The sequence below is a fragment of the Sapajus apella genome, unplaced genomic scaffold (genome assembly GCF_009761245.1).
Source record: "Sapajus apella isolate SASKATOON/1434 unplaced genomic scaffold, GSC_monkey_1.0 scaffold202, whole genome shotgun sequence".
In the NCBI taxonomy this organism is placed as follows: Eukaryota; Metazoa; Chordata; class Mammalia; order Primates; family Cebidae; genus Sapajus; species Sapajus apella.
The window spans coordinates 397,572-421,446 of record NW_022437142.1 but is presented as its reverse complement, the minus strand read 5'-3'; the positions used below and the strand labels follow the sequence as shown (position 1 = coordinate 421,446).

At 54.8% G+C, this 23,875-nt stretch overlaps 1 protein-coding gene across 5 annotated transcripts; it reads right to left on the bottom strand.

Annotated features, from left to right (window-relative positions):
* Positions 1–57: 57 nt before the first annotated feature.
* P2RX5 (purinergic receptor P2X 5) lies at positions 58–22,640 on the bottom strand. 5 transcript variants are annotated; one of them, XM_032270049.1, is made up of 14 exons: positions 22,137–22,634; positions 14,196–14,346; positions 13,185–13,256; positions 12,837–12,912; positions 12,660–12,756; positions 12,322–12,402; positions 11,908–12,046; positions 11,218–11,351; positions 10,618–10,711; positions 10,436–10,501; positions 6,845–6,927; positions 5,822–6,016; positions 3,873–4,590; positions 58–722 (listed from the first exon to the last, which is right to left on the bottom strand). In XM_032270049.1, the coding sequence occupies exons 1-13, from the start codon at positions 22,271–22,273 to the stop codon at positions 4,521–4,523; spliced, it is 1,395 nt and encodes a 464-aa protein (XP_032125940.1). In that variant the 5' UTR covers positions 22,274–22,634; the 3' UTR covers positions 58–722; positions 3,873–4,520. The 5 variants fall into 5 exon arrangements, with proteins under 5 accessions (XP_032125940.1, XP_032125945.1, XP_032125943.1 ...); XM_032270050.1 differs by lacking the exon at positions 58–722 and adding an exon at positions 1,953–1,986; XM_032270054.1 differs by lacking the exon at positions 11,908–12,046 and having other exon boundaries at positions 11,218–11,268; positions 22,137–22,639.
* Positions 22,641–23,875: the final 1,235 nt, after the last annotated feature.

The window sequence follows — 23,875 nt, the reverse complement described above, 5'->3', positions numbered from 1 at the left end:
ACATTTTCCTTCAAAATACAGGGTAAACATGAAGACATGACGGGAAGAAAATCAGAACACATTTGAAATTGACACCATTTATTGTTTTAGGGCCAAAGAAGAGTGTCAGAGAATACATATATTGGGCGGGTCCCAGAAAGTGTCTGCCGTCTTCCCCAATTTAATTCTTCGTCCTGGCCTAACGGAAGGCAGACAGCGGGCAGGAAGGTGGTGTCTTCAGGAGAGCAGGTTCTCAGATCCCCTGCAGGGTACGCTCAGAGGAAAGTGGCAGGGCTTGGGGAGGGGAGTCGGTGGAGCCAAATGGAGCCCTTTTCCAGACAGGTGACATGCCATTCCGAGTGAGGTCATCTAGGAACTCTGCAGGGCTGAGGTTCTCAGCTGAGGTGCTCAAGGGCGCTGGAACGATGTTCCCCACTTACAGCCCATTCCCCAGTGCAGGAAGCCAGCCACGGAGAATGGAAGAAGAACTGAAGCTGGGGCTGGGGTGGTGCGGGGCGGGGCAGAAAGACAGCCATGATGGGTCAGTCCTGGTGGCCCCAGCATCGGACGTGGAGGTCACTTTGCTCTTTCATGGCTGGTCCCTGTGGTGTGACATTGATAGCACCCGATGTACAAATTTCCTGTTGGGCAGCTCACGGCATTCCCAAAGGCATGGGCAACTCAGTGCTAGTTGGCTGGGTTTAGGATAGGCCTGACCATAAGCACAAGCATTTCACGTGCTCCTGGAATATCAGAACAGAGAGCAGCCCTTGAGAGGCTGGAACACTCATCTTCCCGATGAGGCTACCGTTGCCCGAGTTGGAAAGGAGCTCAAGTTCCTGCTTCACTTCTCCCCGTTTAAAAGCCAGTTTCCATCAAATGAATGAGCCTCCCACTCTTGCACCAAGATTATGCAGGAAAAAGATGGGAGCTGGGGGCTGTGCAAAAAACAAGGAATTGGAAGAGTGTGGCAGTCCAGAAGCTGTCCCGGGATCCCTGGCTCTTCTGAGCTTGGGGCCCCGATGGACAGTAAAGAGATCACTGGAACGCTGGGCTGGCTGGAGGAAACAGTGAGGCTGAGTCAGTCCTCTAAGGAAGTGAAGTCTAAAGACGCAACCCTTAGAACAGTTAAGGACAGTCAACGTGATTAAACAAAAGCCTCACCAAGCCTGCCTCCTGTCTCTGGCCCCCGCCCAGGTTCTCAGTTGCTCCTACCCACGTCAGAGCGCCTCTTCACACCTGTGTGTCCCTTACTGGGAATGCTCTCCCCGTCACCTAGTTAGTCTGCTATACCCTTTCAGATTTCAACTCATAGGTCACCTCCTTGGGGAAACCTTCTCTGGCTACTCAATGAACTCTGCAACACCCCATTCCCGGTGGGATGACAGGTGTGATCACTGGATTAAGGGTCCACTCCCCATTAGCCTGGAAACCCTCAGGGGCAGGGATCGTGTCCGTGATGCTCAGCCCTGTCTCAGCAGCGTCGGGTCCGGCACCTGACACGTCCCAGGCACTCCATAAGTACTTCCTGGCTGAAGGAATGATTAACTGTAGGAAGACATTTTCGCTGCAATATGAAACAAATATAACTAACTTTCCTCGGGTTCTGTGGCTTCTGCCAGCCATTTCAAAATCTGGTTACAAACTAGCAGCCATGACCCCTGCCTTTTTTGCTTCCTCCCAAACCTAAAAGAAACCAAGTTATAAAATCCAAGGCTTTGCACTTCAGTGAGGAAGTCACACACCTAAGTGGATCACCCGGATCTTCACTTTCTTTTTTGACATGGAGTCTCTGTTGCCAGGCTGGAGTACAGTGGTACAATCTCGGCTCACTGCAACCTCCGCCTCCCAGGTTCAAGTGATTCTCTTGCCTCAGCCTCCCAAGTAGCTGGGATTACAGGCGCACACCACCGCACCCAGCTAATTATTTTTAGTAGAGACAGGTTTTCGCCATGTTAGCCAGGCTGGTCTGAAACTCCTGACCTCAGGTGATCCGCCCACCTCATCCTACCAAAGTACGGAAATTACATGTGTGCGCCACCACACCCAGCCTGGATCTTCACTTTCTAATCAGAGAGCAGCCTGGGCTTGTGGCAGGCCCCCTTCCCAGACAACCCAAAGCGAGGAAGTTGCTTGCTCCATCCAGGAGGAATTGCTGTTCTGGAGACCATGCCCCTGGGCCCCAGTAACAGTCTCGCAGACACCTGTCAGGCCCCTTCTCTGCAAAGCCTCAGCAGAAGGATGCTCTCACCCCCGCCTCCCTGTGTGCAGAGAGAACCCCTCCAAAGAGGATGCTCCAGGGAGCTGCCCAAACAGCGCTGGGACTGGTGGAGTCAGGGCAGCGCTGGAGGACTTTTCTGCCAGGTGGCTCAGGCAGTGGCGAGGGATGAGCTCCAGGCTTCTCACCTCGGGTTTACAGGGAGACCACTCAGATACAGTGGGGTAGGAGAAAAGAGCTAAGGCAGCTCCCAAGCCCGGTATGGAAATGTACTTTATGTCCATTTGTTTGTTTTTTTGAGCTAGGGTCTCGCTCTTTTCTCTCAGGCTGGAGTGCAATGGCGCGATCTCGGCTCATTGCAACCTCCACCTTCTGGGTTCAAGCGATTCTCTTGCCTCAGCCTCCTGAGTAGTTGGGATTGCAGGCGCCCACCACCACACCTGGTTAATTTTTGTATTTTTAGTAAAGACAGGGTTTCACCCTATTGGATGGGCTGGTCTTGAACGACTGACCTGGGGTAATCCGCCCATCTCAGCCTCCCAAAGTGCTGGGATTACAGGCATGAGCCACCGCGCCCGACCATGTCGGTTTTTGACAGAGGAGACTCAGTCTTAAGCGCCAGCATCAGGAGAAGTTCATTACTTGAGTGAATGTGTAAGGAACCAGGCGAGTTCTCAGCAAAGTCAGGGGGACTCTTGCATTAGTTAACACTGGCTGCCTCTGGGGTATGGGGACGGGGAGGATTGCTTTTCACTGACTATTCTTTTGCACCTTTTAAATTTTGAATCATGTAAGTATTACCTAGTCAAAATATTTTAACCTAAATCAGCTGAGCATACTGCTAGGTTCAAGGTGGGGAGGAAGCCTCTTGTTCTGTTGATAGCATGCATATAAGTCTGACCTCGAAATTGGCTCCATCCACCAAAGCTGGCCTTTTCCCCCCCAGAACCAAGGCTTCCCAAATGTCACTGTGCACACAAATCACCTCGGAATCCTATTGAACCACAGGTTCTGATTTAGGAGAAGGAGGGAGGGGCCTGGGACCTGCATTTCCAGCAGGCTCCAGTCCCTGGACCCCACTTTAAATAGCAAGGGTCAGCCGGGCACGGTGGCTCACGCCTGTAATCCCAGCACTTTGGGAGGCCGAGGTGGGTGGATCACCTGAGGTTAGGAGTTCGAGACCAGCCTGGCCAACATGGCAAAACCCTGTCTCTACTAAAAGTACAAAAATTGGCCAGGAGTGGTGCCAGCCTGTAGTCCCAGCTACTCGGAGGCTGAGGCAGGAGATACACTGAACCCAGGAGGCAGAGGTTGCAGTGAGTCGAAATGGCACCACTGCACTCCAGCCTGAGTGACAGAGCAAGACTCCATCTCAAAAAGAAAAAAAAAGCAAGCCTGTACAGCAATGGAGGGAGACCGCAGCTGAGGGTGAGCAGTAGGTGTGGCCGGGGTACGGGAAGCAAGGGCCTCCCTAACTCAGCCCATTTACACCTTGTGGGTGGCACCATCCTTGATCTCGTTAGCACCTCAGGACCCGCCTCTGATAAAAGGGAAGCCCAGCAGTGCCAACGCAAATGCACTTCCCATCCGGGTAAGTCAGTATTCCCCCAGCTTTCCGAGGCTGCGGGGAGTCCGATGGAGCAGAGGCCTCCCTGCCTCCCCTTCCCCATCTTACCTAGACTCCCCTGGAGCTGACTTCTCCTCCTAAGAGCCAGCTGCCCCCTGCCTCCTGCCTGGTCCAGTCCTTTCCCGCTTGCCTCCGTGGCCACCTTTAAATTTATCCTTGGGCAAGGCCAAATGTCCCGCTGGGTGCTGTCTAACAGCTTTCTCTGAGCCACCATCATTCTCCGCAGGGATTTCTGAAACTCTGCTAGAGGCTAGAGGAAGGCCAGCGGAAGTGGCCGGGCCTGGCTGTGACGCCTCGGTTGGCTCTGGAGGAAGCACACACAGGCCCTCTCCCTGACGGCAGGTCAGCCACTCGTTTAAGCACCTCTTGGATGGGGCCCGGCACACAGCATGCATGGACACGTGTTTATTGCACTCGTGAATGAGCGAAGGTGCAGCCAGGTTGTTCAGAGAAGATTAAAACACTAGTTCCACTGAGGCCCTGGCCTGCCCCTTTCCCTGGACACTTGCTCCAGGGACTCCTTCCAGCTCTGAGCCCCTCTGGCCGTCGGGAGGCTCCCCTCCTCACACAACGAAAGCTTGCAGCAAGAACCCAGAGTGCAGGAGAGAGGGCCTGGACTCCTCTTCCCAGTTCACAGCTGCGGCTGGTTCTGGCCCCAACGTCTCCGGCGACACTGATGGTGGCCGACAGCCCTGGCTACGTCTCCACCACCTGCGGGGTCTGCCGCTGCTCCTGATCCTCCTGTGTCTTCCGAAGGGGGCCAGACCTGTGTGTGGGCGGGAGGGGCGCACAGTGCAGAGGACTGTTGGAGCTGGAGGGTGGGCTGGCCTCAGCAGAGGCAGCAGAGCTCTCGGCAGCACCGCAGACAGAGCGTTCAGAGCGCAGTGTGCCGGGGCTCCTGCGAAGCGAGCACGTGGAGATGCTCGGGCAGAAGCCGCTGAAGTCGCCCTGGCAAGGAGCAGCGGGAATTGCCTTGGCAGCCAGAGCTGGGCCCGTGAGTCCGGAGCCGCCCACAGCCGCAGCGAGGCTTAGCCAAGACAAGCCAGGTGGCGGGGCTTCCTGCTCGCTCACAGTAGGAGCTCAGGTGAGCACTCAGGAAGGGATTGCTCAGGGAGCACGGGAGGGCTGCCGGGCTCTGGGCTTGCCCCATCCGGGCCTCCAGCCTCCAGCCTCCTTCCCCGCCGCTGCAGCCCCTGCCTCTCTCTCTCCTCTCTCCTCTCCATCCCCATCTGTTTCTCGCTCCTCCCCTGCCTGGGCCCAGCTCCCAGCTGGACGCTGCCAATCCCTGAACCGGCAAGGAACGAAAGCTGGGGCCGGGGCAAAGGCCATCCAGGAGCCCAGTCTGACTGAGCAGGAGGTGTCCAGCCCCCACTGGGAGGGGAAAACACGGAAAACAAGGCACAGAGAGGGCCAGGCTCCTGCTCACTGCGCAGGCACACTGCGAGCCAGACATGGAGCAGGCCCCGGACAGGCCCCGAGCCAGCCAGGCGCCCTTCCCACGCAGGCTGGGCCGCATCTGCACAGAAGCCAGCACCCGCAGGAAGCGCGGCCTAAGGACCCCCTCGCAATACGGCCAGCACCCTCTCGAGGAGGCGGGGGCAGCCCCAGGATCACACACAGAGGAGGGACGGAGGGGAGTGGTCATCTGACCACAGCGCAGAGATATCTGGTGAAGGCAGAGACTTAGGAGACCCCCATCCTACAGTCACTGCCGGATTCAGACCAGCTCTGCATTCACCAGCTGTGTGACTTGAGCAAATTACTGAGCCTTTCTGTGCCTCAGTTTCCTCATTCATAAAATGGGGAAGATCGATGTCCACCTCATTCAGGTAGCTTAAAGGGTTAACATATACCGAGAGTACAGAGAGCGGGTGCCGTGTAACAGTGCTGTTATCGTCTGAGCGCTGGCGTGGCGCGGCGGCACGCACCCCTGGCCATCCGGGGACTTGGCAGCTAAGGGGACCGGTTCTCGGGCTCCCTGCCCAGCAGCGCCTCACCTGCTGGGCTGCAGGATCTGCGGGCACACGGAGCCATTCCCCTTCTGACCGCTGCTCCCACGCTCTGCCTCGAGTGGCTCCTGCGGCCCCTGCTGCTCCGGCATGCCCAGCAGCCCTGGCCCAGATGTGAGCTGCTCAGACAGCCCCAGGCCCGATGCCTCGTCCTCGGCCTCCTGGGAACTGTCTTCTAGGCCCCTGGACGAGACACAATCTGTTAACCGGGATGGCCCTGCGTGGTGCCTCTGAGACAGGGCCTGGGAGAATCGCTGCCCTGCAGGCCCCCTGCGTCCTCCAGCAGCACACTGAAGACTGTGGGTGGGGCTCAGCCTGTGGCCAGGGTTGGGGCAAACCCTATAACCGAGGGCTGGGGTTCAGGCCGCAGCTGGGGTTCCATCAAGGCGAATGACACAGGCAGCCCCTACACCCACTGTCCCAGGCTCTGGGGGCACCGAGCGAGTACTAAGGTGTCTGTCCCAATTCCCATTCGGATCTCCACGCCTCCAGAAAGCCTTCCCCAAAGGCCACAACCCCTTCCCTCCCCTCCCACCCAGTCATCGGGGTTCCCCACCCATGCCATGCTCTGCACTCAACACACACCCTGCCGAACCCGTGGCCCAGGAACCTGCCGCAGAAGAAAATGCCTGTTTTTCCTTTCCTTTACCACTCAGCGTCCCTCAACCCAGACCACCAGGACCACTAAGTCCAAGAACCCCCAAACAGAAGAGCTGCAGACACCACACCATTCGTAAACCACCTCTCATCCCCCAGAGAGAGCAGCCAGGGCCCAAGCAGGCCTGGGGCAGGTGCAACATCAGGTGGAGACTGAACTCCGCCTCCCGCCTCCCACCGCAGTGCCCTCTCCTTCCACGGCTGCTGAGGCCCAATCCAGGCGGAGCATGGACTCCGAACGCTCCTCCCCCTCCACCCTCCAGCCCCTGCCACCCACCCCCACCGCCCACAGCAAATCGGTAAAGGCTGGACGCCAGCGGGGCGCTCCACATGGCTGCCCCCAGCAGAGCTGACCTCACTTCCTCGTACTTCTTGTCGCGGTAAAACTCTCTCTTTTTGATGAGGTAGATGAGTACCAGGTCGCAGAAGAAAGCCCCCTGCAAAAGAGTTGAGGGCCCGGATTCAGAGTCCCAGGCTCCCGGGAGCACTGGCCATTTGGAAGCTTTGTCCCCTTCGTCCCCTTTGATCCTGTAACAGTCCTTAAGGGAGGCACCACTGTCCCCACTTAACAGATGAGGAAACTGGGCTTGGGAAGGGGCGTCCTTGTCCAAGACCACAAAGCGGGTCCATGCTGAAGCCCGAGCTGGACTGGAGCTCCCAGATCCCTCAGGCCGGGCACTCCCGACCCCACACCACCCAGACCCTACCCAATTGCTCCTTCAGCACGTTTGCTGGGTACCCACACGTGCCAGGGACTACACTGGGGTGCAGGGGGGATCTGGACTAGAGAGACCTTCTGGGGATTCTCCCTCTGGTGCAGGAGACAGGTGTGTCAATTACGACCCAGACAGGACTTGACTCAGCCTGGGGAGGGTCCCTCTCTGTCCTTAAGGACTGAATAGGAGTTTACACTAGACAAAGATGCAGAAGGGCGTCACGAGGGAGGAACAGCCGGTGCCCGGGAAGCAGGCCAGTGCGGGAAGAGTGGGAGGTGGTGGGTGGGGACCGGCCTGCAGGCTCCTTAGGATGTTTCCGGGGCATCGGTCCTCATCCTTTAGGTGTGGCAGAGGCACCATGCCAGAATGTTGGCATTTAGAAGGATCCCTGTGGCAGTCAGTGTGAGATGGGTTGGAAGGGTTCTAATCAACAAAGACACTATCGTGCCGGTCAAAGAAAGATGATGGATGATGGGTGCTTGGCAGGGTGGCTCACGCCTGGAATCCCAGCGCTTTGGGAGGCCGAGGCAGGCGGATCACCTGAGGCCAGGAGTTCAAAACCAGCCTGGCCAGCATGTTTATATAAAAATATAAAAATTAGCTGGGCGTAGTGGCAGGTGCCTGTAATCCCAGCTATTCGGGAGGCTGAGGTAGGAGAATCGCTTGAACTCGGGAGGCGGAGGTTGCAGTGAGCCGAGATTATGCCACTGCACTCCAGCCTGGGCGACAGAGCAAGACTCTGTATCAAAAAAACAAAACAAAACCAACCAAACAAACAAAAAGAAAAATGATCGGTGAATGACGGTGCTCAGCCCCTCCCTCCTGAACGGGTGGGACCAGAGCGGGCCATGCAGCTGCCCCTCTCCTCCAGCAGAGGGCGACTCCACCCACAGACAGGGTGGGGTTGGGGCCCGAAGGACGGAGCGGGGTAGAGGTGGGGAGGGCTGGTGTGGATGGGCCCCCAAGGAATCCTGCCCCCGACTGTGGGTGCTGCACCACTTCCTCCAGATCCCAGAAGTGTTGTTTACCCACTCCCTGCTCCCCAGAGACCACCCCCACCCCTCAGCCTGACCACCAGCTCTTCCTGCACCATCACCTCCAGTTCAGGGGTCTGTCCGCAGACGCCCTGTGCTCACATTTTACTCGCATCACCAGAAAATGATGACCGGGCCAGGCGCAGTGGCTCACGCCTGTCATCCCACACTTTGGGAGGCCAAAGCGGGCGGATCACCTGAGGTCAGGAGTTCAAGACCAGCCTGGCCAACATGGTGAAACCCTGTCTCTACTAAAGATACAAAAATTAGCCGGTCGTGGTGGCGGGTGCCTGTAATCTCAGCTACTCGCAAGGCTGAGGCAGGAGAATCGTTTGAACTGGGAGGTGGAGGTTGCAGTGAGCCGAGATCACGTCACTGCACTCTAGCCCGGGGGACAGAGCGAGACTCTGTCCCCGGAAAGGAAGACAGAAAGTGGGGAGGGGGGCCGGGGGGGGCAGGAATGGGAGGGAGGGAAGGCAAGGGAGGGGACAGAGAAGTAAGAAGGAAGGAAGGAAGGAAGGGAGGGAGGAAGGGAGGAGGGAAGGAAGGAAAAAAGGAAGGAGAAAGAAAAGAAAAAAAAAAAAAGGAAGAGCGAGCGAGCTGGCTGAAGCTGGGCCCTCTCTAAGAAAGTAACAGACGTGGCCGGGCGCGGTGGCTCAAGCCTGTAATCCCAGCACTTTGGGAGGCCGAGGCGGGTGGATCACGAGGTCAAGAGATCGAGACCATCCTGGTCAACATGGTGAAACCCCGTCTCTACTAAAAAAAAAAAAAACTACAAAAAAAGAAAGTAACAGACACAAAGATCCAGGCCCCTTGCGGTGCTGCCTGCAGTTAGGGATCCATGTGGGGCTACTTTCCTCAACCCCCTCGCAGGAGCGTGGCCTCTTTGAGTCCTGGTATAGGACACAATGTTCCCCGCCTCAACAAAAGTCACCCCCAGTCCCAATGGACTCCGCCAGTGGGGCTGTTTTGCGTCCACAGGCAGAGGAGCGAGGGAAGAAGCTGCTGGAAACCTGGGAAAGGGACCTGCTGGGATGGGCACCAGCCACCCACTGACCACTGCCCTGGCTTTCAAAACCTCCGGCAGGACCAAGGGACAGAGCAGACTCAGGACACCCCTCCCTGCCCTCAGCCACTGCGCCTCCTCTCCTGTGAGCGCCCCTTGGCCCCGCTGAAGGCCGCCTCTCACAGGGCCGTCTTCCCTGCCTCTCAGCCTTTGAGTCGGCTGGTTCTCAGCCAGCTGGGATTTTGCTTCCTATCAGGTATTTTTGGTCATCACAACTGCAGGGGAGGGTGCCCCTGACATCTCGTGGGCAGAAACTGGGAATGCTCTTAAACGTCTTACAATGGGCTGGGCGAGGTGGATCCTGCCTGGAATCCCAACATTTTGGGAGGGTGAAGCAGGCAGATCACCTGAGGTCAGGAGTTCAAGACCAGCCTGGCCAACATAGTGAGACCCCTATCTCTACAAAAAACTTAAAAATTAGCCACGTGTGGTAGTGCACGTGCAGTCTTGGCTACTGGGGCGGCTGAGGCGGGAGGAATGCTTAGCCTAGGAGTTCAAGCCTGCAGCGAGCCATGCTCACCCCACCACACTCCAGCCTGGGTAACACACAAGACCCTGTCTCCGAAATCAACATCCTCAGGGTCTAGGAAAATACATAGTATTAGACTGGAAAAGTGTGAAATACGAAATAGAAAACAAATAAACAGAACATCCTACCACAGCCAGGACCGCCCCTGTGCACTGTGGAAGGTTTCCAGGCACTTCAGAGGACGTGCTTAGGCCCACAACAAGGAATTATCTGGCCCCAAAAGTCAGTAGCACCCAGGTCAGAACCTCAGCCTAACACTGCCCTCTTTTGGCAGAAGTAGAGATGGAGACTTTGGAAGCTCGGGGACTCATGCGGGAACCCGGGGACATCCCAGCCATGCCTTGGTTGGGGACTGACCCAAACCCACCCACAGCTGCAGAGCTACAGGCAGATGCCCCACTGCTGTGGCTGCTACCTGGGGACCACTGGCAGGGCGTGTACCCCCAGAAAGCCCTCTTTCCCACGGCCACTCTGTTCTTGCCAGCTCTGGTTCTTTCTGGGGGCACTGGGACACGTTTCTCCTGAGCTGCGCCTCCCTCTCCCTGCTATGCTGCCACCAGGGCAGAGGGTGGGAAGCAGGGAGGGAGGGGAGGTACTCACAGCACCCATGAGCGCCACCCCAGAGCCAAGGTTGATGACAGTGGGGATGATGCTGAACTTCCCTGCCTGGAAGATAGAGACAGGCGAGTGAATGAGGCTGGGTGGACAGCAGGGTCCCCAGGGCCCCTCCCAATGTCCCGTGCCCCACCCTGCCCAGCCTCAGAATAGGAGAACCCACACACCTTGCCGTTCACCATCACGTCAAAGCGGATCCCGTAGGCTTTGATCAGGGTGCGGAACTCCACCCCGGCTGCATCTCGGTAATATTTGGCAAATCTGAGGGAGACAGGTCAGAAGAGGCCTCAGCCTGCCTGGCCTTCCCTCTTTGGGCAGCACAGATGTGTCTTCTCTGGGGACTTCGGAGGACTCCTGGGACTCTGACTCTCAGCAGCCCCAGGAGAGGCGTGCAGACCCTCTCACTGAGCCAAAACCAAGACTCATGCAGCTCTGGAATCCCTGCCAGAATTCCCCGGGGAGCGAGGCTTTCCTGCTCTACTCTGAGCAACCCCCCAGGTCGCCAAAGCGCTGGTGGAAAGAACACCGCAGAGGCAGCAAGCCTCAGCATTACGGAGAGAACAGGCGAGAGCACACACTCCTCTCCCCCGAGGCACCCCCAGCTTCAGTCGCCGGCCGTTCTGCTGGAGTCCCCACCTCTCCTTAGCCATCTGTCCCTGTACCTCCTGCTCTGACACCCACCCCCAGGAAGGGGTGTCATCATGCTGGCACCCAGAGGAGTGCCACTGATCATGGTCAGGTCACAAGGGGGCACCGGCTGCGGTTACCTGAAGTTGTACCCGGAGGAGACAGACTTTGAAAGCTTATTGTCCAGACGGCTAAAAGAATAGTGAGGGTGGCACTCAGAGGCGGCTTTATCAAGATCACAGTTCCATTCAATATTAATTCCTATCACACCACCCTTGATAAAAGAGAGACAAGGGTCAGCGCGAGGAGCTTTCCGGAGACGGACGGTGTTACAGGCTGGCTCTTCGCCAGCGCTGGACGAGAGGAGGTGCTCAGGTATGAGGTCAGCCACTCGGGACGCCCTCCGGGACGCTTAGTCCCACCCATTGGGGGGCTGAGACCACCACATCGCCCAGCCCCAGGGCTGCCTCCTTCATTCTTCAAGGGGAAGGGAGCCACCCAGGGTGAGCCTCTCCTCTGGACTGGCACCTCACACTCCCGCCAGGATGCGCCAATGGGCTCCGAGTGGCTCCCCTTCAGCAGAGGCCCTGAGGACTCAGAACTGCATAGCAGGTGCTGAGTCTGGCCCTCACTGAGTGCCTGTGGCCTGAGCGCTGCCGCAGCCTGGCTGGGTCACAGCTCATTCTGAAAACAGTGCATCCCTGGGGGTGGGTGACTTTGCAGGGCCACCCTCACCCCAGGAGTCCCCGGCCACACACCCTCCTCGATGCAGAGCCTGGCCCAGAGGCCCCAGGCCCTCCGGGAGGGCTCACCGAGTGCACACCACCCACCTCCAGGGCTATATCCTGGAAGTCGCTCCCCGCCCAGCGGATCACAGAGCCCATGCGGAAGATGGGGCAGTAGTGGTTCTTGGGGCCAAAGCGGCAGGATTTCAGGGATGCTCTGTCCTTGGCATCGATCACATTGCTCCTGGGTGCAGGCCGCGTGCAGCAGAGAAACCAGGTAGAATTCCATGTTCCCGGGCCTGGCCAGGAGCCACAAGGTCCCTCGCCAGACCTGGGTCCCGACAGCTCCCCCAGCAGCACCCTACTTTACAGCAGGGGGAAGGGGCGCCCCAGCATCCCCCACCATTCATTCACACGCATGCATCACACACGTGCACACACACACACACCCCAGGCACACCCCACCACGCACAGACCCGAGGCCTAGCCCAGGGGTCCCCCGTAGCCATGCCCACATACTTGGAGAAGTTGAATTTGGGGAAACGAATGTAGTTCTTTATGAAAATGGTGAAGTCTTCGGCCTCCTTCAGGAATGGCTCCCTGAAAACCAACCCAGAACAGCCTGTCCAGGAGGCCTCGCCCGTGCCCCTCCCCCAGGCCTGGGCCATGGGTCCCCGGGAGCCTCTGCCCAAAGACAGTGAATTTGCTCTGCTGGGGAGGTCTTCGGACCTTGCTGGGACAGCCTGCCTTCTCCCTCAGCACATGGCTCCCAGGGTGGCCAGGACTCCACCCTCAGGCTGGGACCCACCGCACGGGGCCAGGAAACTCCCCAGGGTCCTGGGCCTGCAGTCACTCACGCCGGCCTGGAGCGCGTCTCCAACGGGCACCAGGCAAAGATTTCACAGGTGCCCCTGGTCGAGTTCTCTCTCCACAGGCAGCGGCCCGTCTTCACTCCTGCAGGGTGGGACGGGATCAGTGCCAGGCGCCTCCCACTCCGGGTCATCCTTTGGCCCCCGGCCACCCCAGGCCCTCACCGTTTCCAGCTGTAACCGCCTCTCCTGGGTGGCAGTCACTGTCCTCGGAGCATGCGCCATCAGGAATGTCTTCATTCTGCCAGGAGAGAAGGGGCACCTGGACTGGGGGGGTTCCCCAGCTCAGAGCCAGGTCCCACTCCAGGAGTTAGAACAGGGGTTCTTCTGACGCCTGGGGCCACACACTCTTTGAGAACCTGCTTCTCCCCCATACAATGCCAGAACCACACATGGGCGCACACAGCCTCCCGGACCCTTGGAGTGCAGAGACACCTCTGCTTCGGAAGAGTAGACCCAACCACTGCCGGCGGCTCTCCCACCCCCACGCCAAGGCCCCTCGCCAAATCAAACCTCAGCACAGACGTTCTGCCGCTGGTTGGGGGTCACGATCAGGTTGGTGACCACAAAAAAGACGTTCTCTCCCTAAGGAACCAGAGAGGCACTAAGGAACCTCCTCCTGTCCTCTTAAGGACCCCTCACTTCCCAGCTACTTGGAAGAGGATGGACCTGGGTATCGGAGATAATGGGGCCACAGAATTGGTGGACTCTGCCGGGCGCAGTGGCTCACGCCTGTAATCCCAGCACTTTGGGAGGCTGAGGTGGGTGGATCACGAGGTCAGGAGATCAAGACCATAGTGGCTAACACAGTGAAACCCCATCTCTACTAAAAATACAAAAAATTAGATGGGCATGGTGGCAGGCATCTACAGTCCCAGCTACTTGGGAGGCTGAGGCAGGAGAATTGCTTGAGCCTGGGAGGCGGAGGTTTCAGGGAGCCAAGATTGCACCACTGCACTCCAGCCTGGGCAAGAGAGCGAGAGTCTTTCTCAAAAAAAAAAAAAAAAAAAAAATTGGTGGACTCTGCCCATCTGCTCATGGACCCCACTGTCCCCAGGCAGAGGTCCTCTGACAGATCTCTTCCAGGCTCACAGACCCCAACTGCCCCCAAGATCTGGGCCCGGGTCTGGGAGAAGTGCGGGCAGTGATGAGGCTGCCCCGGCCCCGGCCCCGGCCCCAGCCAGCTAAACAGGCTGGGGAGCCCTTCCCAGAGGCAGTGGCATAGAAGCGGGGTTCTCTGTGGCAGGCCACCTGACTCACAATGACCTGAAAGTTCTCTGGGTCCCATTTGTCCTCAACAGACTCAGACAGAATAGAGCAGTGGCACGTGGCACAGAAAAGAGGGCAGGGGTTTGGCCTGGGAGGCAGGGTCTGGACAGGGCTGCTGTCTGCAGACCCTGCCAGCTATTGGGCCAAGGGAGACCATGGATGGGGGTCCCTGAGCATCCGAGAAGCTTCCCGTGCGACCCACGAACCAGGCCAGCCCTGCCAGCCCTGGCCGCAGTGCTCGGAGGGGACTCAGACCTGGGGTGGGATGACATAGTCAGCGACGTCCCAGAGCCGCTCTCCAAGATCCGAGGTGTTGGTGAAGGCCACACCCTTGACTTTGGTGATGACGGCGCTCTGCAAGGAGGCGTCCACGTCTTGGTAACCCTTCTTTATCAGGAATACCCATCTGTGGGAAGGGGGACAGTGGGGGGCATCAGCCACACCGCTGCATTCTTGGGAGCTTCCCCAGGTCTGGGGTGGGGTGGGAGTCACAGCAGCGCCCAGGTGAGGGGAGGCAGGCTACGGCTCCTGGGGAGGGCCCACAGCCCCCACTGCTGCCTGAAACGCAGTCCCGCAAGCAGCAGAGGTGACAAGCAACCCCAGACATGGGGCGTCTAAAGAGGCAAAGACCACTGTCCACTCAAAAGCCCCCAGTGGACAAGCCCGCGCTGAAACCAGCTCAGCCACATACTGGTTTGGTGACCCCAGGCAAACCCATTTCCCATACATCCCTCTGGGGTTGTGGGGTGGCTAGCTGAAATGGTGCCTAACCTGAAACCAATCACAAGGAGACCTCAAACAAACCCAAACCAAGGGGCTTTCTAGAAAATCAGAGCACAGGCCAGGTGTGGTGGCTCTCGCCTGCCATCCGAGCCCAGACATTTGAGACCAGCCTGGGCAATGTAGTGAGACCCCATCTCTAGAAAAAATAAAAAAGTTATCCAGGAATGGTGGCACCAGCCTGTCATCCCAGCTACTCGGGAGGCTGAGGTGGGAGGATCCCTTGAGCCTGGGAGGTCGAGGCTGCAGTGAGCTGGGATTGTGCCACTGCAATCCCGCCTGGGTGACAGAGTGAGACCCAGTCTCAAAAACAACAGGCCAGGCACAGTGGCTCACGCCTGTAATCGCAACACTTTGGGAGGCCAAGGCGGGCTGATCATGAGGTCAAGAGATTGAGACCAGCCTGGCCAACAAGGTGCCCCATCTCTACTAAAATTACAAAAATTAGCAGGGCGTGGTAGCGGGCGCCTGTAATCCCAGCTACTCGGGAGGCTGAGGTAGGAGAATCGCTTGGACCTGGGAGGCGGAGGTCACGGTGCGCTGAGATGGCACCACTGGACTCCAGCCTGGCGACAGAGCGAGATTGAGAACAACAAAATGATAAAAAATCCCATGCTTTTTCATACCAAAAACACAAGCAACAAAAGAAAACATAGGTAAGCGTAAAACTTTCACGCATCAAAGGACACTCTCAAGAGTGAAAAGAACCCACAGAATGGGAGGAAACACCTGCAGTGATGTATCTGGTGAGGGTTAAGTATCCGGAATATATAAAGAACTCTCAGAATTTAGCAATAAAAAGGCAAATAAGAGAGAGATCCAAGACGGCTGATCACTAGTAGCTCCGGATCGTAGCTCCCAGTGAAAGCGCAGAGAACCAGAGGACGCCACACTTTCAGACGAATTTTTGTTGCTCACGCACCAGGAGATTCCCAGCAGAGGAGCCCCACGGGTCGCCAGCGCGACTCTTGTGGCCGGTGCAGTGGTTTTACCGGCGCCCCGGCGTGGCGGTTCTTGATACAGAGTAAACAGGACTGAGTCCCCTGTTGGTGGACGTTTGGAGCTCTGGGAAGGCACAGTGGCCTATTCAGCTGATTGAAGGACAAACTCAAGAAGGAAGCCAGACCGGAGATTCCCGAGCAGAAAAGCACCATCAATGTTAACGCCGCTGTTTTGGCCGGCGCAGTGGGTTGCTCAGATTCCAGAGCTGGGAATCAACAAGCTGGACATCCATTCAGAAACCTAATTAGAAAGTTGGTAATTACAAAGATGACAGGTGGATAAATTTACAACGAAAGGAAGAAATCAGCCTAAAAAGGCTGAGAATACCCAAAATCAGAACGCCTCTCCCTCTACAGGGGATCACAGTTCCTCATCAGCAACGGAACAAGGCCTGATGGAGAAAGACTGTGTTCCATTAACAGAAGCAGGCTTCAAAAGGTGGATGATAAGAAACTTCTGGGAATTAAAAGAACTTGTTCTAACCCAATGCAAAGAAACTAAGAACTTTTGAAAAAAGGTTTGATGAAATGCTAACGAGAATAGACAATTTGGAGAGGAATAAAAATGAATTAATGGAGCTGAAAAATACAACACGAGAACTTCACGAACTATGCACAAGTTTTAACAGCCGAATTGATCAAGCAGAAGAAAAGATATCAGAGGTCGAAGACCAACTTAATGAAATAAAACAAGAAGACAAGATTAGAGAAAAAAGGATAAAAAGGAAAGAGCAAAGTCTCCAAGAAATATGGGACTATGTGAAAAGACCTAATCTACGTTTGAGAGGTGTACCTGAATGTGACGAAGAGAATCAATCCAAGCTGGAAAACACGCTTCAGGACATTATTCAGGAAAACTTTCCCAACCTAGCAAGGCAGGACAATATTCAACTCCAGGTAATACAGAGAACACCACGAAGATATTCCTCAAGAAGAGCAACCCCAAGGCACATAATTGTCAATTCACCAGGGTTGAAATGAAGGAGAAAATACTGAGGGCAGCCAGAGAGAAAGGTCAGGTTACCCACAAATGGAAGCCCATCAGACTCACAGCAGATCTCTCAGCAGAAACCCCACAAGCCAGAAGAGAGTGGGGGCCAATATTCAACATCCTTAAAGAAAAGAGCTTTCAACCTAGAATTTCATATCCAGCCAAACTAAGCTTCACAAGCGAAGGAAAAATAAAATCTTTTGTGAACAAGCAAGCACTCAGAGATTTCATCACCACCAGGCCTGCTTTACAAGAGCTTCTGAAAGAACCACTACATATAGAAAGGAACAACCAGTATCAGCCTTTCTAAAAAATACCAAAAGGTAAAGAGCATCAACATAATGAAGAATTTACATCAACTAATGGGCAAAACAGCCAGCTAACATCAAATGGCAGTATTAAACTCACATATATTATTATTAAACCTAAATTTAAATCGACTAAATCCCCCAATCAAAAGACACAGCCAAAAACCCATCGGTATGCTGCATCCAGATCCATCTCACATGCAAGGATACACAAAGACTCAAAACAAAGGGATGGAGAAAGATTTACCAACCAAATGGAGAGCAAAAATAAATAAATAAAAAGCAGGAGTTGCAATTCTCGCCTCTGATAAAATAGACTTTAAAGCAACAAAGATCAAAAGAGGCAAAGAAGGATATTACATAATGGTAAAAGGATCAATGCAACAAGAAGAGCTAACGATCCTAAATATATACGCACCCAATTCAGGAACACCCAGATACATAGAACTTATAAAGAGACTTAGACTCCCACACAATAATAGTGGGAGACTTCAACATCAATATTAGACAGATCAACGAGACAGAAAGTTAACAAGGATATCCAGGACTTGAACTCAGATCCGGAACAAGTAAACTTAATAAACATTTATAGAACTCTCCACTTTAAATACACAAAATATACACTCTTATCAGTACCACATCACACCTATTCACAGGTTTAAATGAAATATTGGTTGGCTGCTTGTTTGTTATTTTCTTCACTCATTTTTTTTTTTCCTGTTTCCATTATTAAGCATAAAAGAGGTTTTCAGTACCCATTTTTAGACTGCATTCTAGCCTGGGCAATAAAGCAACACCCCCATTCTCTCTCCCTCTTCCTCTCCTTCATTCTTTTTTTTTCTTTCTTTCTCTCTTTCTTTAAAAAAATTAAAAAATTAAAAAGGCAAATAATCCAATTTTAAAACGAGCAAAGGACTTTAATAGACATTTCTCAAAAAAAAAAAAAAAAAAAAAAAAGATACACAGGCCGGGCGTGGGGGCTCATGCCTGTAATCCCAACACTTTGGGAGACCGAGGTGGGCAGATCACCCGAGGTCAGGAGTTCCAAATCAGCCCGAACAACATGGAGAAAGCCCATCTGTAGTAAAAATACAAAAATTAGCCAGGCGAGGTGGTGGGTGCCTGTAATCCAACCTACTCGAGAGGCTGAGGCAGGAGAATCACTTGAACCTGGGAGGTAGAGGTTGCAGTGAGCCAAGATCTTGCCATTGCACTCCAACCAGGGCAAAAAGAGTGAAACTCTGTCTCAAAAAAAAAAAAAAAAAAAAAAAAAAAAAACACACAAAAAAACAAATGTCTAATTAACACTAAAAAAAGATGCTTAATACCATTGGTCGTTAGGGAAATGCAATCAAAACCACAATAAAACACCACTTCATTCCCACTATGGTGGCTATAATCTTTTAAAAACTCTACAGAAAACAGGTGTTGATGAGGTTGTGAAGAAATTAAAACCCTTGTACATTACATCACTGACAGGGTTGTAAAAATGAGGTAGCTACTATAGACAACAGTTTAGCAGCTCCCCAAAAGGTTAAGGATAGAGTTACCATATGAGCCAGAAAATTCCCAAGAGACTGAAAACATGGGCCAGGCGCGGTGGCTCACGCCTGTAATCCCAGCACTTTGGGAGACTGAGGCACGTGGATCACCCGAGGTCAGGAGTTGGAGACCAGCCTGACCAACATGGTGAAACCCCATCTCTGCTTAAAAAATACAAAAATTAGCCAGGCATGGTGGCACATGCCTGTAATCCCAATTACTCCAGAGGCTGAGGCAGGAGAATTGCTTGAACTCCAGAGGCAGAGGTTGCAGTGAGCTGAGATCACGCCATTGCACTCCAGCCTGGGCAACAAGGGTGAAACTCCATCTCAAAAAAAAAAAATAAAAAAAAAAATTAAAAAATTGAAAATATATCGACACAAAAAACTTGTACATGAATGTTCTTATAGGCATTATTATTTTTTTTTTAGAGAAAGTCTCTGTCACCCAGGCGGGAGTGCAGCAGCGTGAGTAGCTGAGGTTACAGGCACCTGTCACCACACTTAGCTAATTTTTGTATTTTTAGTAGAGACGGGGTTTCACCATGTTAGCCAGGCTAGTCTTGAACCCCTGACCTCAAGAGATCCGCCCACTGTGGTCTCCCAAAGTGCTGGGATTACAGGCATGAGCCACCGCGCCCAGCGGTGTAGAAACCACCCAAATTTCCATCAACTGATGAATGCATGACCAAAATGTGGCTGCCCCACAGAGTGGGACAGTATTCAGCCACAAAAAAGAATGGAGGTCTAACAGATGCCACAAATGGGTGAGCCCTGAAAACATTACACTAAGTCAAAGAAGCCAGAAGAAAAGGCTGCATACTATACAATTTCATTTATAGGAAACATCCAGAATAGGCAAATCCATAGAAACAGAAACTAGATTACTGATTGCCAGGGACTACGGGAAACCCTCACTGACGATAACACACACAGGATTCGTTTGGGGGTGATGGAAAAGTTCTGGAATTAGACAGCAGTGATGGTTACAACCTTGTAAATGCACTAAAAAGCACTGAACTGCATCATTGTAAACGGTTACAATGGTGAATTTTACTTCAATCAAAAAAATGATTTAGGCCATGCACGGTGGCTCATGCCTGTAATCCCAACACTTTGGGAGGCTGAGGCAGGCAGATCACCTGAGGTCAGGAATTCGAGACCAGCCTGGCCAACATGGTGAAACCCGTCTCCACTAAAAATACACACACACACACAAAATTAGCCAGGCGTGGTGGCAGGCACCTGTAATCCCAACTACCTGGGAGGCTGAGGCAGGAGAATCGCTTGAACCCAGGGGGGGCGACGTTGCAGTGAGCTGAGATCGCACCACTGCATTCCAGCCTGGGCAACAAAGTGAGACTCCGTCTTAAAAAAGAAAAAAATGATGTAAAAAATTCTGCACTCTTCCAAAAATGTCAATATCCTGAAATACAAAGACAGACTCAGAAACAGTCCCAACTAATGGAGACTCAGGAGACGACACTAAGGGCACACATGCTTTCAGACCTTCTTTTGCTATAAAGGTAGTTATGGGGACCAGTCACAAACTGTCAAGGTTAGATAATATCGATTAATGTTAAGTTCATATTTTTTTCTTTTTTTTCTTTCTTTTCTTTTTTTTTTTCTGAGACAGAGTCTTGCTGTGTCACCAGGCTGGAGTGCAATGGTGTCACCTCGGCTTACTGCAACCTCCTCCTCCTGAGTTCAAGCAGTTCCCCTGCCTCAGCCTCCCAGGCAGCTGGGACTACAGGCACGCGCCACTATGCCTGGCTAATTTTTTGTATTTTTAGTAGAGGCAGGGTTTCACCATGTTAGCCAAGATGGTCTCCATGTCCTGACCTCGTGATCTGCCCGCCTCGGTCTCCCAAAGTGCTGGGATTACAAGCATGAGCCACCGCACCCAGCCAATCTCCTAATTTTCTTTTCCTTTCTTTCTCTCTCTTTCTTTTTTTCTGTCTTGCTTTCTTTTTTTTATAAGTGGAGTTTCACCCTTATTACCCAGGCTGGAGTACAGTGGTGTGATCTTGGCTCACTGCAACCTCCATCTCCCAGGTTCAAGCGATTCTCCTGCCTCAGCATCCTGAGTAGCTGGGATTACAGGTGTGCACCACCATGCCTGGCTAATTTTTGTGTTTTTAAAGTAGAGATGGGGTTTCACTGTGTTGGCCAGGCGGGTCTCGAACTCCTGACCTCAGGTGGTCCACCTGCCTTGGCCTCCCAAAGTGCTGGGATTACAAGTGCGAGCCACTGTGCCTGGCCACTGATCTCTAATTTTAATACTTGCACTTGGTTGAATAATTCCTGCTTGCCCTGCCGTATGAGGACACAGCACGAAGGTGGCCGTCTGCAGGCCAAGGAGAGCGCCCCTGTGAGAACCGGACCATGCTGCCCCCCTCATCTCAGACTTCCGCATCCAGGACTGTGAGAATTAAATTTCTATTGTTTCAGCCAAAGCAGCTTCATTCATTCATTCCCTCGTTCATTTCACATCTATTCCCGAAGCAGGTAAGAGATGCTAGGCCCACCCTCATGGCATCCCCGACCGACAGCGACGTTAGGCAAATGATCCCCCAAATAAGCCTCATAATTACCCTGTGGGAACGCCAGGGAGGAAGGGAGAGGGAGTACTGGAGAGCCCAGATCTGGGGGATGAGTGGGTGCTAAGCCAGCGGAGAAGGAAAGGCAGGCCTGCGGAGGATCAGCACAGCGCCTAGGAAGCTGCTTGGGTGGGAAGTGGCTGGGGGCCTGGGGAAGAAGCTCGGACAGTGCGGACTGCTGGGCCCATGGGCAGAGCCAGGCATCAGGGCTGCCCTCCCAGAAGGAGGCAGGAGCACTCCACAGCATTTGCTGAATGAACAAAGCGTGTCCCCAGTGCCCAACCCACTTCTTCCCTCCACCTACTCACCCCCCACTCCCGGGGGTAGGGCCGGAAGGCGCCTGGCAGAGCAGCCTCCACGAGTTGCCCCCTTGGCTTGCAGAGCCAGCAACTGCCAGATGGCATGAGGACGGGGGAAGGAGCCACCGGAGCTAGGTGCAGAGATAGAGGCCTCTGGGCAGGACCCCCAGCTGGACAGCAGAGAGGCTGGCAGCGGGTGGGGCACCTTGACGGGAAGGGAACTGAGGGCCACGCGGGCTGATGAGTTACTCCAGCCGTGAGTAGGCAGTGACACCCTGTGATTATAAATAACCTGCCGGCGCCTGGGTCAGCTGCCAGGCCGAGGCCCAGGGAGGCTCGTGGGGCGACAGCTGCCACCCAGCCCCCTGGCACCCCTGCCCCCAACACTCTAGGGGAAGCTGCCACATGGAAAGCCTGGTAAATCAAGGAGCCCAGAGGCCCCTGCCCACATCTCATCACCCCAGAGCCAGTGGGGGGAGCGGAGGACCCCTCTCCACCTCCGACTCCTGCACCCAAGCACCCAAAGAGGACCCCAGCCCCAGCAGGCTCACAGATCCCGGCACCAGGGAAAACCGCGTGCACGCCGGCGACTTCCAGGACCCTGGGGAAGGACGCAGGGGCCGGCACCCGCCCTGCCCCTCCCCCGCCTCCCCCTACAAGTCCGCGGAGAACTCACACGACCAGGTACGCCAGGATGGAGGCCTGCAGCAGCCGGTACAGCAGCCCCACCTTCTTGTTCTTGGCGATGACATACTTCTCGGTCTTGTAGTCAAACAGCGACAGGCAGAGCCCCCCGCAGCCCGCCTGCCCCATGGCGCGATCTCAGCCGGGCCCACGTGCGCTCATGGGGAGCCCTGGGTGCCTGCGCGCCCGGCCAGTCTGCGCCAGCCCAGCTGCAGCTCCGGGGGCGCGGCGGCGGGTCGGGCCGGCCTTTTATCAGCGCAGCGGAGAAAGCCTGGGCTGGGAGCTGGGCTACAGGGAGCGCCGGAGCCTCGTACCCAGACCTTGCCGCCACCTTTTCCTCCTCCTCCTCCTCCCCTGACACACTGACACCCCTGCTGCCTGGGAGTGCAGCCCCGGATACGCAGGATCGCCTGCGCTGTGGCCCAGCTGAGAGCCGCGATCGCTGAGGAGAGGAAGTGAAAGGGGGAGGGGGAGGGGCTCCTCTTTTTAATTTTTTTTTTTTTTTTTTTTTTGAGATGGAGTTTCACTCTTGTTGCCCAGGCTGGAGTGCAGTGGCCTGATCTCGGCTCACTGCAACCTCCGCCTGCGGGGTTCAAGCGATTCTCCTGCCTCAGCCTCCCAAGTAGCTGGGATTACAGGCATGCGCCACCACGCCCAGCTAGTTTCGTATTTTTAGTAGAGATGGGGTTTCACCATGTTGGTCAGGCTGGTCTTGAACTCCTGACCTCAAGTGATCCGCCTGCCTCGGCCTCCCAAAGTGCTGGGATGACAGGTGTGAGCCACTACGACCAGCTGGGAAGGGCTCCTTTTAAAGCAAAATCCCCCTCTCTCTCCTCCCAAAGAAATCCCAAAGGGTTCTTCCTATTGAATAGATGGGGAGCTGAGGCCAGGGAAGGAAAGGCCTACCGCCCAGGAAGTGGACACACAGGTTTCTTGATTCACCTGGCGCCAGATCTCCTGCCAGGGAGATGCTTTCTTGCTCCGTTGAGGAGCTGGGGCCACCACACAGGCTGGAAGAGACCAGATGTGTCTCACCTGGGGCTACCTGTGTCTGCCGTGACGAGTGTGCGTTTCTACTAGTCACAGCAGACACAGGTTTAAAAGCCCACGCTCCTGGGGAGTCAGTGGTCAGGCAGGTTCTGAGTGCCCACAGCATGAAGAGCTCTGTCCCACACTCCGGGTGGGTGGGGTGGGGTGGGGAGACACAGGCAGCCCACCCTAAGATCCTAAAAATATGCCTGGAGCCTGTGCATGTACCAGTTGTCTGGAATGGTTCCCACGTGCAAGAAATAGACCTAATCCATGCAGCCATGACTGCAACCCTCTCAAGATGTGGAGTGAAGCAGGAGTGGGAGGGGGTGAGGGAGGGCCTCCTGGGGGCAGGTTGAGAACTCCTGGCAGCCACAGAAGCAGGGCCCTGGGTGAGCCCGCGCGGGAGGAGCTGTGCACGTCCACCTTCTGCATTCTGCTATCGGACCACAGGCAGCCCTGCTCCTCTCCCTACCCCTGGCCTTCACACACACACAGGCTCCCTTCCCGCAGCCACAGACTCCGGGCTTTGGAAGCTACCCTGAAATTCACCAGGTAGGATTCTAAAGCAAAAGCCCCAAGGAGGGTCTCCAGTTTCCACGTGCCTGGGAATCATTTGGAAGAAAAAGGCAAGTTTTAGGCCCCGTCCCTAACATTCTCTGATGGGGCTGGGAACCTGCATTTTGCTCTCGGGCTGTCTTT